This window comes from Atta colombica, unplaced genomic scaffold (genome assembly GCF_001594045.1).
Source record: "Atta colombica isolate Treedump-2 unplaced genomic scaffold, Acol1.0 scaffold150, whole genome shotgun sequence".
NCBI classification, from domain to species: domain Eukaryota; kingdom Metazoa; phylum Arthropoda; class Insecta; order Hymenoptera; family Formicidae; genus Atta; species Atta colombica.
In genome coordinates, this window is record NW_017259240.1 from 1,205,180 (window position 1) to 1,220,758 (window position 15,579).

General features: G+C 35.3%; 1 protein-coding gene across 1 annotated transcript in view; it reads left to right on the forward strand.

Moving 5' to 3' along the window:
* The first annotated feature begins 1,347 nt into the window (after window positions 1–1,347).
* LOC108685350 (fibrillin-2-like) overlaps window positions 1,348–15,579 on the forward strand; it is a 19,366-nt gene continuing 5,134 nt past the window's right edge. Inside the window, exons 1-28 of the mRNA XM_018190097.1 lie at window positions 1,348–1,495; window positions 1,668–1,770; window positions 1,832–2,016; window positions 2,285–2,533; window positions 2,938–3,093; window positions 3,560–3,844; window positions 4,224–4,346; window positions 4,536–4,784; window positions 5,023–5,142; window positions 5,525–5,740; window positions 5,944–6,143; window positions 6,484–6,664; window positions 6,754–7,059; window positions 7,282–7,623; window positions 8,009–8,134; window positions 8,240–8,573; window positions 9,015–9,181; window positions 9,411–9,739; window positions 10,024–10,450; window positions 10,538–10,891; window positions 11,111–11,224; window positions 11,412–11,570; window positions 11,652–11,866; window positions 12,145–12,502; window positions 12,582–12,727; window positions 12,878–12,986; window positions 13,062–13,340; window positions 14,611–15,036. Of these exons, the coding sequence (XP_018045586.1) occupies window positions 1,348–1,495; window positions 1,668–1,770; window positions 1,832–2,016; window positions 2,285–2,533; window positions 2,938–3,093; window positions 3,560–3,844; window positions 4,224–4,346; window positions 4,536–4,784; window positions 5,023–5,142; window positions 5,525–5,740; window positions 5,944–6,143; window positions 6,484–6,664; window positions 6,754–7,059; window positions 7,282–7,623; window positions 8,009–8,134; window positions 8,240–8,573; window positions 9,015–9,181; window positions 9,411–9,739; window positions 10,024–10,450; window positions 10,538–10,891; window positions 11,111–11,224; window positions 11,412–11,570; window positions 11,652–11,866; window positions 12,145–12,502; window positions 12,582–12,727; window positions 12,878–12,986; window positions 13,062–13,340; window positions 14,611–15,036 (6,406 nt within the window). The remainder of the gene's footprint in view (window positions 1,496–1,667; window positions 1,771–1,831; window positions 2,017–2,284; window positions 2,534–2,937; window positions 3,094–3,559; window positions 3,845–4,223; window positions 4,347–4,535; window positions 4,785–5,022; window positions 5,143–5,524; window positions 5,741–5,943; window positions 6,144–6,483; window positions 6,665–6,753; window positions 7,060–7,281; window positions 7,624–8,008; window positions 8,135–8,239; window positions 8,574–9,014; window positions 9,182–9,410; window positions 9,740–10,023; window positions 10,451–10,537; window positions 10,892–11,110; window positions 11,225–11,411; window positions 11,571–11,651; window positions 11,867–12,144; window positions 12,503–12,581; window positions 12,728–12,877; window positions 12,987–13,061; window positions 13,341–14,610; window positions 15,037–15,579) is intronic.

Genomic DNA, 15,579 nt, shown 5'->3' on the forward strand with positions numbered 1-15,579 from the left:
AAAAAGCAAACTGTGAGATTAAAATTCGAAAAAATTAAAATTTTTGTTTATGAGCTAAATTCAAAATGCAAAAATATGATTGTTCCGTTCTTCCTCAAGTTTCATGATAAATTAATTAATCATGTTATATTATAATTAATGATTTTACAAAATTAAAAGAAGCAGAATTTAAAATACATGTAAATAACACGAAATAATCATCGAAATCGTATTATTAACAATAATAAAGTAAGCTAAAATGTAATGTAATGTAATGTGTAATAAAATGTAATGTGATTCAAAATGTAATAATTCATATCCTTTCGATTCTATCGCAATCGGACCTCCCATGAGATATCGGGCGAGAGGAACCACCTATCATTACCGATACTGCTTGGGAATGATAATGATCGATGCAATTACGTAACGGACAAATGGACATTTATACGACACGAACGGTCGCCTCGAATAAAACTGGTTTAATGACCTGTTATGTGCTTCCTGTTGATCACATTGTCTGATGGTAATGTGGCCGCACTTCGTTCGCGATTTGCATTCCGTCACAATTTCCGGGTCTGACAATAATTAGTTCGTAATGTCTTAAAGATATTGAACCATTAACATCATGACCTTTAATTATAATTATAATTATAATTATTATAAATTTGCATTGATAAAATTTAATTTAGTGTAGCAATAAAATAAAAAGAGTTTAGGCTCTCTCTTCTATTTATGTAAAAAATTGTAAACATCAAATCATCTAAATTCCCTGCCTTTTAAATTTTTCGTTGCAGTTAAGTGAATTATTTCTAATCGCAAGAAAAAAAAAGTAAATTCAAGACTCGAGATAGGTCACAAGTTCATGCAGACATCATTCTATTCTTCTTGGCGTTCCAAAAGTCAGAACAAAGACAGAACTGTTATCAGATGGAAAGCATCCTTCACTTCTTTATTTGTAAATGTGATTTGAATAACATTTATTGATTTCTTGTTAAATTTTGAGATTAGATTTTGAACAATATTGAGTGGAAATCGACTGATAAAATTAAATAAACATGAATGGAAAAACACGTATCATATTCGGTCAATCATCTAAAATTTTAAATATCATCTATTGTTTTAGCGATTTGCGCAAAACGCTGCGGTCCTCTTGGGAGATGCATAAGACCGAATATCTGTTTATGTGAGGGCGGCGTTGTCGCTTCCGCTTGTGGCAATGGTCAAAGCAAAGGTGAGACATATACCGGATATTCCCCAGAGTTTTCAAACCAATCCTTTTATAAAGTTGTTAGTCATTTTTTTGAATGGTTTTGAAGACAATAGCGGATTTATTAAAAATAAAATTTGTTGATGATCTGATCAACAAATATGTCATCAACAGTCATCGCCGCCGAGACCGGAAATGGCGGTGATCGCGGCGAGGCAGGCAGATGTAAGGTTCATTGCATAAACGGAAACTGTGTCGACGGCCGATGTCAGTGTCGCAGCGGATACCAGGGAGAATTCTGCAACGAACGTAAGTCCAATTTATCTCGTAAACTGAAATAAAATCATAGATTTTTACGTGTTTTACGAAAACAAATTCTATCTTGAATTGAAGCATATCTTAGATATCGAAAAAGAGAAGATAAATAAAAAATTATTTTAAAAAACTAATAATAATTAATAGAAGATCACTTTTTAATTAGCAATTTGTCGCGAGCCCTGCTTAAACCAGGGAAGATGCATTGGTCCAGATCGTTGCGCTTGCATCTACGGTTACACCGGAAGACGTTGTGAAACCGATTACAGGTAAAATAACGAATATATCGATGTATCGCTTAGTTATACTTTTATGTACTATCGTGTCTAGGACCGGACCCTGTTTCACCAAAGTAAAAAATGGTCAATGCTTGGCAAGTCTTCAAGGAGTGGTTTGCACACGACAGTTGTGCTGCGCCACGGTGGGCAAGGGTTGGGGTCACCCCTGTGAGAGATGTCCAGTCAGACTGGATTGTGAATTAGGTTACTTGAAAACCAATCAGGGTCAATGCGTCGGTACGTTAACGTCTAATTAATTGTTTATATACACATTATCTTGATTACCATCAAACGTCATTTAAACGTCATTAAGACATATATAACTTAAAAATTTTATAGTTATTAGAATAAATCATAATTATGATACATACAATAATTATAATATATATTTAATTATTAAATCATTTGTATAATTATAATTATATATATTTTATTAAATCATAAATTATAATTGTTAATATAAATAACTAAACGACCAGTATGAAAAAACTTCTTACGTCTTCAGATATCAACGAGTGCGAAGCAATTCCCGGACTTTGCGAGGGTGGAAAGTGCTTGAACACACCTGGCTCGTTTACCTGCGAGTGTCCCACGGGACAAGCGAGAGATCCCGAGACCAATGAGTGCAAGGACAGGGATGAATGCCAAGAGGAGGGCATCTGTGCAGATGGCCGATGCATAAATACGAACGGCGGTTATTACTGCCACTGCAATCCGGGATTCATACAGAGCCAAGATCGCAAATTTTGCATTGGTAACTAATTATGAGAACAGATATCGCAATTAATTTTTAAATGATTAGATGAGGTAGCGACAGCATTAGATGTAGTTTTCTTTAAAACCTTGTTCTAGAAAAAAAATATTGCCCAGAAGTCTTAAAGTTCATTATTTTTACATTCCTTTATATCATGAAGGTATAACTATCATAAATTTAACTATAATATAATATACTCGTAACATATAATTATAAAGTTAAAATTTTTTTTAGATGTTCTGATTATCTCGTCTACCAGCTTATTTTTAAACCAAACGCTCATTAATATTTTCTTCTTCAATAACTTTATTTTTTTACTGTGAATTTTTTATTTTGAGTTCTTTTTATTAATTTCTTAATTAATTTCTAATTTTTTAAATTAATGACTAATTATTGCTCGTCAGATGGCAGACAGGGATTGTGTTACACGGCAGTAAACCGTAATGGACAATGCAGAAATCGCCTTGCTATGCGATTGAGTAAAAAGGATTGCTGCTGTGGTAAAAATATGGGTCGAGGATGGGGTGATGAATGCTTTATCTGTCCTAATCCTGGTAGTGGTACGTATACATTTTTAAAAAGGCAGATTCCACAAAGTGTATCCTGATATTATATACATGTTTCATAATTTTTAACGGTACTTGCATAATTATTTGATTCATTTAAATTTGTATAATTTAATTGTTTTAAACTAAAATAAATTTTTTGAAAACAGTCTGTTTTATTCATCAATCAAAAAATAACTCTAAGGCCCGATTTCACAATATATGATAATCTAAAGATTAAAGGTAATCAAGAAATTCATGAATGAATTTCATTAATGAATCTGTTGATAACCTTTAATCTTTAAGTAATATATTGTGAAAATGAGCTTTAGCGAGTACGCTGAAAAATTTCTTCATTGAAGCGACACACAAAGCAAATCCAAAACTAGACTCGCGTGACACATGAAAAATTGACTATATAAAAGCGGACGACTACGGCAACTGGCAATTCTACAGGATCCACGTTATTACTCAATTGTAGATGATTACAACAGGCTTTGCTCGCAACTGCAGTCAATCACTGAGGTGAATGAGTGCGTGTTGCGACCGGACATTTGCGGCGACGGAAAATGCATCGATACCAAGGAAGGCTATGAATGCGAATGCTATCCGGGTTTTACAAGGAAGCCTGGTGGTAGATGCGAGGATGTGGATGAGTGTCAGTTGGATTACTGTCAGGGCGGAATCTGTCGTAACTATCCCGGCAGCTTCGCTTGCGATTGTCCGCCCGGCTTTGTCGTTTCTGGCGAGGGCAGATACTGCACCGGTAAAATCATTACTCGAATTCCTTTTTAACTTTTTAAAGCAGTACAATGGTATTATCGATAAAAGCAACAATAGAATAGTAATGATGATTGCAGTTGTGTTGGTAAGAAAATTGTAAAAATATTTGATAGTAGTGTAAAATAATTAATAATAATGCATTAAAAATGGTTGCAATTATTAATTTAACTACAATTTATTAGCCATTTTCAATGTCAACTATGTATTTTTTAATAGAACTATATTAATGTAATTATTACTACTAACATTAGCTATAATAAGTATATGGAGCTTATAATCATATTGTAATTTATTTTGTAATTATAGTCACAAACATTTTTCTCTCAATGTGTACTGATTAATACGAATAAATATCTTTCTAGATCATGACGAATGCCAAGATACAGGCATGTGCACCAATGGACATTGCATCAACATGAACGGATCCTTCAAATGTAAATGCAACGATGGTTACGCGCTATCGCCGACAAAAAATACTTGTATAGGTGAGGATCCTAAGGAATAATAAATATTACATTATACATACGTGAATAAAGTACTTCGCAAGAATCGGATATTTTCAGAAGCGAAGTATTTTGTACGATCTCTAAAATAGTAATGGTGATGAAGAAAAAGAAGATATTTCTGAAATGGAAATAGTTGCGTAACAATTTGTCTGAACTTTCTTTTTTCAGATATCAATGAATGTGTTGAGAATCCAAGAATTTGTCTGAATGGCCATTGCGAAAATACGCCAGGGTCCTATCATTGCATCTGTCAGTCAGGCTTTACTCCTTCAAGAGACAATACGTTTTGCGTAGACATGGATGAATGTTCCACCAGTGGGATGTGTGAGAATGGCAAGTGCGTCAACATGGAGGGCTCCTTCAAGTGCGTGTGCGACTCCGGCTTCAGAATCGGTCCTGATTTAAGTCACTGCATCGGTATTGATCTCATTGAACAACTAACAATTAAGACATTCGTGGAAATAAAATACTAGATCTTTATAATTCTGCATAATCTAGATTTTTAACATTTCAATGATTTAACATTCGAAAAATTTAATCGAGCATTTAAATTCTGCGAAATTAGTTGATTTTCTCCAAACATTATTTAAAGATAAAATTAAATACAGAAGAAAGAAGTAATTAACTTATAATCTATTGTTATTTATCTTACAAGATATCGATGAATGCGTGAATTTACCGTGTCAAAATGGACGTTGCATTAACACGCCTGGTAGTTTCCGATGTGAGTGCCATCCGGGATTCAATCTGGGTCCTGACGGAAGGTCCTGTTTAGGTTTGTATGAGTTACATTTTGTTCTTAAAATATTAAACAAAATAAAAAAGTAAATTATTAAAATGAATTATTACATATCCTTTAATTCGAAATTTTTTTTAATAATTAAACGTTCATTAAATTAAAATCAGTTCTACTTATTATTTCTTCAAAAATCTTGTGACGTGATTGCTGTTTAGATAACTTTACAATTAAATCTTGCATTAAATATTTTCTAAGACAAGATTGATTAATAATTCTAAGACAAGATTGATATTAATTTTATCAAGAAGTAATAAATTGACTTCTCGTATAGAATTTTCTCTCCTGTACAACTAATTCAATATTTGATCGATGATTAACGAAACATTACATTTCTATTGGATGACTCTGCGCTGTTCAGACACGAGAAGAGATCTGTGCTATTCGCAGTACAGAGACGGGCAATGTTCCAACCCTACGTCCACTGCCGTAACAAAGTCCAGTTGTTGCTGCTGCACAGTGATCCTGGGCCAGCCAATGGGCTGGGGTAGTACCTGCCAACCTTGTCCGCTTCCGGACACCACAGAGTTCGAAGCCTTATGTCCGCACGGCGCTGGAATGACTTATAATGGCGACGGTAAAACACTAACAGTCATTTCACTTCACGTCAGAAATTCAATATTCTCAAATCTGCTTTTACATTTACAAAACGTCAACATTAAGTAGCAACTTTTACAATTCTAAAACCTATATAGATATTTGTAAATCTTTTAATATTAATATTATAAAATTTGCCAAGTTTTTCAATTTAATGAATAATTTTAATTATGATTACCATAGACATCAATGAATGCGCTCAAAATCCAAACATTTGCGTCAATGGCGGATGTGAGAATCTTATGGGAACGTATCGGTGTATCTGCGACAATGGATACGAAGTTGATGCAACAGGCAAGATATGCAGCGATATCAATGAGTGTGAACTGGAGGATTCCTTATGCAGTGGCGGACAGTGTCGAAACACACCCGGTAGTTTCCAAGTAAGCAAATTATTCATTTTTTATTAAGTGAAAGAGAGAGAGAAGAAACTTGCCATAAATTAAATTTTTTTAAAAAGATAAGTCAACTTCAATGAAACTGAAATAAAAAGTACAGGAAATTTAAGTTATAAACTAATTATGTTTTGATACTAAAATCGAATGAAGTTGATCAGTGTTTAGTTTCTCTGTATGTAAGAAATTTACTCATTAACTGCTCAAGTTACACTTTATTGCACCATCCATTTTTTGTAATATATTAAGTAATATATTATACATTTCTAACTAACTCAATTTGGAATATAAATGTCGTGAACTATCGACAGCATCATTTTACTCACAGTGCATCTGCCCGACGGGTATGAGATACAATACGCAGAATCAAATGTGCGAGGACGTGGACGAATGCGAGGAGTTAGGACCAGACGTATGTTTCAATGGTATTTGCATCAATATTCTGGGAGCCTACGAATGCGAGTGTTCTCCAGGATACATTCTCGATAATACCGGTCACATTTGCATGGGTATGGAAAATTCCAAATAACAATGGAACGATTTCTATTGTAAGTATAAATAAAATAAATATAAATATAGACAAGATTTTGAATTCCAGACAATCGAAAGGGCTCTTGCTGGACCAAAATGATAGATGGTCGCTGTGAGAATAATTTACCAAAGGTAACTCTGCGCTCGGAATGCTGCTGCTCAGTCGGGGTGGCCTGGGGCAGTCCCTGCGAGATTTGTGATCATTTACTTTGCGAATGCTCAAAGGGCTATGCGAAAGTCGACGGCAAGGGCTGTGCGGACATTAACGAATGCGAGCTCAACAGCGGGATTTGCAAAGGGGGTGGCACCTGCGTCAATACAGACGGCTCGTATCGTTGCGAGTGCCCTCCTGGCCTCACTTTAGACACGACGCGTAAGTCAATAGTGTCAAATTATCACAGACACATATATTGCTTTTCATTAGAAAAAAGATTGTTAAATATATATTAGAAAAGTACATAAAGAATTATAACATAAACTGTGATATATTTCTCATTATATTTTAACTAAGTTGAATATTTTTGTCTCAAACGTTCAATTATTTGTGGACTTTAAAAAAATTTTCCATATTTTTTTCTCAATATCTCAAATACAGACACCACTTGCATCGACACCAGACAAGAAATATGTTTCTTGGATCATCGTCATGGTCAATGTACCAGTCCCATAGAGGGTCATTTCTCCAAGAGTCTCTGCTGCTGTTCCGTAGGCCGCGCCTGGGGTAGCGACAAATGTGAGCTGTGTCCTAAAATAGGCACACAGGCTCATACCGAATTATGCCCGCGTGGAGACGGCTTCACTGAGCGACAAGATGTTAATGAATGCATCGAGTTCCCGGGCATGTGTTTGAACGGTAGATGCAAGAACACAATCGGCAGCTATAGTTGCAAGTGCAATCAGGGCTTCGCACTTGATGAACATGGTATTAAGTGCAACGGTAGGTAATTTCTTCATAGAATCTTGAAGTTCAGGATTTGAAAAGATTTACTCCTAGTCTTTTTTTGGATTCTTAAATTCTAGAAGTATAAAAAATCTATTTATATATATATCTATATATATTTTTTAGTGATAGATTTTATACTCTGCTCTTAACTTAAACTATTTTTAAAAAAACATTAACATTTAAATAATACAAAGTAATAATAGTTTTTAAATTACATACGCATCTTTTTAAAATAACAAAATTTGTTAACCAATTTGAAATTAACTTTTTCTGACATCAAAATAGTCCGTCATTGAAATTCGGCAAAACATTCTGTATAGACAGATAAATTAGGTAATCTCTTTCTCCCTCTTTCTCTCTCTCAACTTAAAATTTTCAGATATTGATGAGTGCGAGATCATGCGTGGGGTATGCGGTAATGGCACCTGTAGGAACACTCCTGGTAATTTTCAATGTGACTGTAATCCTGGCTACCGTAGCAATGATATCATGAAGATTTGCATGGGTATGGTATAAAAAATTTGATTTAAGAATTAAATTAATTTAATTTAAAAACTTGACATAGTATCTTTGAATTTGAAGATAATTTCGTAATTGCCAAACATTCCAGACATAGACGAGTGCGAAGAGACGCCAGGATTGTGTCGCGGTGGAATCTGCATCAATACCGAAGGAAGTTTCAATTGTCAGTGTCCTTCAGGACATGAATTGGGGCCTGACAAGCAGTCCTGTAAGGATATTGACGAGTGCTCGAGAACTAGTGGTATATGCTCGAATGGCGTTTGCGAGAACATGATGGGCACCTACCAGTGCATATGCGACGATGGTTACCAACAGACGGGTCTTAGATCTCATTGCGAAGACATCAACGAATGCACGATTGGTAACGGCGGCTGTGAAGACATTTGCCTGAATACGCCGGGCAGCTTTTCCTGTTCATGCCGGTGAAAGATTGTTATTTTTTCAATGCACAAACATTTTAAAGTCCCTTAAAATTATCATTTATAAATACGAAGAAGATTCAAACATGAATGAAACATTGTTTGTTTAAATATAAATAAATGTTGATAGATCTATTTATTTAGAATAGAGTATGAGAATCCCGCAACTATAGAAACAATTGTAAAGCTATAATTATGTAGAGCAAACGCTTCCACTTGCCACCCACAATCAGTATAAACATGTCTATCAACTATCATTTGTATTTACACAAAAAAATCTAATTGATATTTAAACTACTTTCGTATTTCAACATCGATTATGAAATATCTTACCAGTCTATACATTACACAGTAAATTTAGCTTCTCTAATATATGTATATCTATAATTCAGTTAATTAAAATTCTAAAGATATTATAATAATAGTTTATTATTCGCGAGACAGTACTGGTCATGCTTTGAACCTGGACGGCCGAACTTGTGTGGACGTAGACGAGTGCAAGGAGAATCCTCGCATCTGCAATGGAGGTAAATGCCAGAATATACCTGGCGGCTACATATGCAACTGCACGAATGGCTTACTGCCTGGAAGAGACGGTATATCCTGTATAGGTAAATCTTTTATTACATTATTTTAAATTACTTACTCTAAATTTTTTGGAATGGAATCTCACTCTGAAGTGTGAAAATTGAATTAATTTTAAAAAAAGTGGCTCAGTTTTTAATCTTTAAGAGTGAGATTTCACTCTTCATCTAGTTTACATGATTCTTCTTCTAGTTTACATGATTTAGATATAATTGACACTATTCACCTTGTTATTTACGCATCATTCTTTATCAGACGTCGACGAGTGCGTGACACAACCACAGATATGCGGATACGGCGAATGCTACAACACAATTGGCTCCTTCAACTGTCGCTGCGAAGAGGGATACTCGGTGAAGCCGGCAGAAGGACCAGCGTGCACCGATGACGATGAGTGTCGATTGAATGCTTATTCCTGCAGCGAGTTTGCCGAATGTCAGAACACCCAGGGTTCATATGTGTGCACCTGTCATGAGGGCTTTACCGGGAATGGAATTGAGTGTTGGGACATTAATGAATGCTCCACTAATAATGGCGGCTGCGATTCTAATGCACATTGTATCAATACTGAAGGTTCCTTTAAGGTATCTGTCGAATGACGCATCAAATAATTCTTGATTGCTCAATGCAGTCATAATTATTATAAACTAAAATGTATCTATATGTTTGCAAGGCAGTAAATCTCCATAACTATCAAGTTATTTTAATATCTCAGAGTTTTTTTCTTGGTCTATCAAAAGACCAAGTATTTTTCAGTATTAAAAAATAATAAAAAAGAAATTTCGATGAAATTTCTTATGATTTTATCGATTGATCTGTTAACATCAATTATTAGTTATTAACTCATTTCGCTAAAATTATTTTGTAGTGCGTGTGTGATGCTGGTTTTCGAGGCGACGGCTACAACTGCAAGGACATCGATGAGTGCACAGAGGATAGCACTCTCTGTGAAAATGGTCACTGCTTGAATTATCCTGGTGCTTATCGTTGCGAGTGCGAAATGGGCTTCATGCACCCGGACGAGCATAATGAGCAGGCTTGCGTAGACATCAACGAGTGCGAGATGTTCAGTAATCTCTGTGTCTTTGGTCGCTGCGAGAACATCTTTGGCATGTTCCGTTGTGAATGTAACGAGGGCTACAAGCTCGATGGTTCCGGTGGCAATTGCACTGATGTAGACGAATGTGAGAGCCCACAATCCTGCCAGTATGGCACCTGCATCAACACGCAAGGCAAATACATCTGCAGATGCCCACCGCATCACGAATTGGTGGAAGCCGGGAATGCCTGCGTTGGTAGGTTTTCTGTTCATTCAAACATTATACTCTTCAAATGCCTATAATTCATTACTTCATTATCTTGATTTTACATTTGTCAAACAGATAGACGCGAATCGTTTTGTTTCACCGGTTACGAGCATGGTACTGGACGGCCTCAATGCATCTTCGATGTGTCATCATCAGTGACGAAGGCAACGTGTTGCTGCAGCATCGGCACCGCCTGGGGCAATAATTGCGAAGAATGTCCGCAGATCGGTACGAAAGAGTATGACCAACTATGTCCCAGTGGACCAGGGTACAGACCGAATCGCGTAACCGTTATTCTGGAAGACATTAATGAATGTGAGGAACATGAGAATATTTGCCAGAATGGGCACTGCACCAACACATTCGGTAGTTTCATGTGCTCCTGCAATGAAGGCTTTATCCTGGATGATTCGAAGACTAGTTGCATTGGTAACGGAAATACATAATATTCGAAAAATCCTTCAATTTATATAAACTGTAGTCCTGTTTTTAAAAAAGTTTAATTGTAACTTTGGATTATCTTAAATCTTAATATCCTTTATACGTATTTAAATCGTACGTTCAAATTATCAAGTTTTCAGAGTTTTGCAAATGTTTTTACGTTATAAAATAGCAGGATGTTTAAATGATTTTCAAAAATTATTGTAGACATAAACGAATGCGCATTGCATCCACGAATATGCGGCGTAGGATATTGCATCAATGATCAAGGGAAGTACCATTGCGAGTGTCCTGAAGGATATATGGCAATGCCCGGAGGGAGTGAGTATACTTAAATAAACTATTTAATTATATTTACTTTATCAAACTTCATTATCATTAGGTTTAATTAATTGGATAGTACATGGATATTACCAGAGATAAAAATTTAAATTTTAACATAATTTACGTCGAGTTTGTACATAAAATAAAAAGAATCGTAAGATGTAACTGTTATACATTCCTTTAGAGGAGTGCGTCGATATGAGAAAGGAGAACTGTTACCTTACTTATGATTCTGGGCAGTGCCTTAATCCTATGGTACAGCCACAAACAAAGATGTTGTGCTGCTGTTCTATGGGAGCTGCATGGGGCAGCCTCTGTGAGAAGTGTCCTGGTGAAAGAACCCGTAAGTTTTTGAGAGATCAATTTATATACATATACTATTTGGGTGTACTAAATGAGTTTAATAATCATTCGCTGACTGCAGGCGAACACGAGATTCTGTGCGGACTGGTGCCAGGTCAAATAATGAATCCAATTACGAATCACTCCGAGGAAATCGACGAGTGCGCCTTAATGCCGACAATGTGTACTCACGGCAATTGCATGAATACACCTGGTAGTTTCGAATGTCAATGTAACCGCGGCTACATTTATGACCAGGACTCACACCAGTGTATTGACGAAAACGAGTGTCAACAGGTATTTTGTAATGTTTTAGCTGAAAGATCCTTACCCGTTCTTTTAATGAAGTTTTTTGATGAATTTCACGAAATAAGATGTAGAGAAAAGTGACACAATTAATATTTATACTCTACTATACATATAAATAGATTGAAATTTATCAAAGTTAGAGGTATAGGTTGAGCACTTTAGTTTCTAAAAAGCTCATAAAATAGTTATCATTTATAATGCACTCAGAAAAAAATTGCCGTTACTATGTTTTTTTTCAAATATGGATTCGCCAATGTTGTTTTCAGATACCGAATCCCTGCAGCGGGAACGCACAGTGTATTAACCAGCAGGGTTATTTCGAATGCGTGTGTCCAGCTGGCTACAAACTTGGACCCAGCCAACACGATTGTGTCGACATCGATGAATGTTACGAGCGATCGGGCATCTGCAGCAACGGCGCATGCAGCAATCTGCAAGGTGGCTTTCAGTGCATTTGTCATTCCGGATTTTCGTTGACTCGTGACAGAGACAATTGTGTCGATATCGACGAATGTCAACGCAATCCAAACATATGCAACAACGGCACTTGCATCAACACCTTGGGTTCCTACAAGTGTCAGTGCTATCAAGGATTTAAACTCAGTCCGAACAATGACTGTGCGGGTTAGTAATTGCACTTTATAGTTCTACAATTAACAAAAATATTTTTTTATATATTCAACCTTTAATAAATTGATTTTAGACATTAACGAATGTCGAATCATGCCATTTTTGTGCCGCAATGGCCGATGTCGGAACACTATTGGTGGCTTTGTTTGCGAGTGTGCAGATGGTTACGTATTGGCGCAAGATGGCCAGCATTGTCGTGATATCGATGAATGTCATGAAGTATGTCGTATAAATTCTGATTTTGAAAAATTTTCAAAGAAAATAGCCAATAGATTTAATACTCGTGTATTAACAATTATAGACTTATAAATAATCATAATATGTACGTTAATATCAAATTAATTTATTAATCAAGTTAATTTATTGCAGATACCGGGTCTATGTCCATCTCCAGGGAAATGTCAGAATTTAATGGGATCTTATATATGTACTTGTCCACTAGGATACGAACTAGACCATTCTAGAAGAAAATGCGTTGGTACGTAAAAATTTACATTAAATAAATTATATTGATCATTGTCGTTTTCTAAATTTCTGATTTATATTTATATAGACGTAGACGAGTGTATAGAGACGAGAGGCATTTGCGAGAATGGACAATGCATCAATACAGAAGGAGGAGTAATTTGCGAGTGTCCAGTCGGATATCGATTAAGTGAAAGACCAAATTCACTGAAATGTATCGATGTAAGAGAAGAACAATGCTATGATAATTATAGACGAGGCCAGTGTACCTTCCCACGGGAGGGTGGGATGACCAAGAAGCACTGTTGCTGCACAATGGGCAAAGCTTGGGGTCGTTACTGCGAGCAGTGTCCGCCCGAAAATAGCGGTAAAAGATATTTTTTTTAATTAAGAAATTGCAGTGGTTTTTAGTTCTCTTCATTTCATAAACTATTAAAATTATTATTACATTATGAGTAATGAAGTATAAATTTACGTTTAGGAGATTTTTAAAAAGTAATGTATTAATAATTTTTTTCAGCGTCTCTTTAAAAATAATTTATTGCGAAGAATGTTATCTTAATCGAGCTTCGAATTTGGATCTCCCGTATTCCATGCAAGCATCCTTCGAATTTCGATGACTCAGCGCTAATCTCGATTTAAGAGGATACTCGCATGGAATGCAAGAATCTGGATTCAAATTCCGACTGAGATATTATTTTTCACAATAAATTATTTATAATTTTTAAGTGCTCATCAAATTCATTATAATTATCTGAAAAATAAAAAAAATCATGCACAAATAATTATATTCATTCAATAGAAGAAGAGTTCTTACCCAATTTTTGAGGGCGATCTTTAAGGCATCATTTCATTAGAACATGTGTGAAAAATTTCATAATGCTGCCGCTTTTATTCCCTTCTGTGTGATTTTTCACTTACGAAAAATAGAATCTTACTGTATGCATCTAACAACACTGCCACGTATTGCTCGCTAAATAATTAGAGTAAAACCTCGATTATCCGACCTCATAAATTGGATCATTGAAGACGTCGGATAATCGAGGTTTTTTAATTCATTTTTGAATTATTATTTTTAAATCATCATTTTTAAATCATTCATTTTTAATTCATTTTAAAACATGATTTTTATTTAAGAAAGACATGTTTTATAGAAACATGTTTCATAAAAGAGTTTCCCGCGAGACTTCTCCCATCACTCACAGGAAGATAGATGGAATCGAGATGAATACAAAAAAAATTCCATAACGTGCGACATTTGCAATAATAATCGAGATATTAATTTTTGTAATCGTATTAATGAGAGCATGCCGAGAGAAACGTTCCGGCCGTTTAAGATATAGCCCGACCTAGTTTATCAAATATTAGCTGCTAGCAGCGCGTTGGAGAGGCAAGAGGGGAAGCGCGCCGTTTCTTGACACGGTGCGGCGAGACGTGTGAGCGGCGATGCCGGGTTGTAATTAATTAAACGGATTTTAATATGTTTATTAGATAATATAATTTTCGATATTTGAAACATTCTAAAAGAATAAAAGAAAAAGATACGTTATTATTATTAATAATTTAAGTTTGTATTAATTACGTAATCACGTAATTTGAATGATAAAAGAATTATATACATAATTATGTTCATTTAGAGGAATTCAAGAAAATGTGTCCGGAAGGACCAGGACGGGATGATACCGGGATCGATCTGAATGAATGCCTGTTTATGACAAATGCCTGTCCCGGTGGCGAATGCATCAACACGGATGGCTCATTTCGATGCGAGTGCCCGACCGGATATATATTGGACGAAACTGGGAGACGATGTGTAGACAACAACGAGTGTCTGACCGTGCAGAATATCTGCGGCAATGGTACTTGTCGTAATATCGATGGCGGTTTTGAGTGCTCTTGTAATGACGGATACGCGCCTGGGGCTCATCAAGTATGCGAAGATGTGAACGAATGCCTGGAGCTGGGTAATCAGTGCGCTTTCCGATGCCACAATGCACTAGGCTCCTTCCGATGCATCTGTCCATATGGATATACTTTGGCATCCGACGGCCGTCATTGCGTAGGTAATTAGAAAACATTATTCTTGTCGTTTGATTAAATTCTTTACAAAACCGATTTTAAGTTTTAAATTAATTTAAATTCTTATTAATCTCCCATAGAAAAAAAATGTATTGTAACATTCACATCGTAAAGGATTCATAATATAGACATATTATAGACATATAAATTGATGTCTCTGTGAGATTTATCAAAACAATCATTATTATCTTGATCTGTATATATCTGTATATATAGCAGTGAAATAATTTTTATCATAGTTGTATAATGAAATCGTGGCGATATTTACATGTATCGTGATTTTACTATGATATCACACCTAAAATGATACATACATTCGTATGCCTTTGTGATATTACTGTATGAGTTTTGCTCATGAAGGATATTAATTGAGCTAAGAAGCAAAAAAATATATTTTGGCAATATAATTTCATTTAATTCTACGTACAAATTAATTCAAGGACTTAATATTTCTGGAAGTCATGTGTTAAAATGTATTACTATAATAATTATATATATAACTATATAATATTCAAATTTCTATTTAA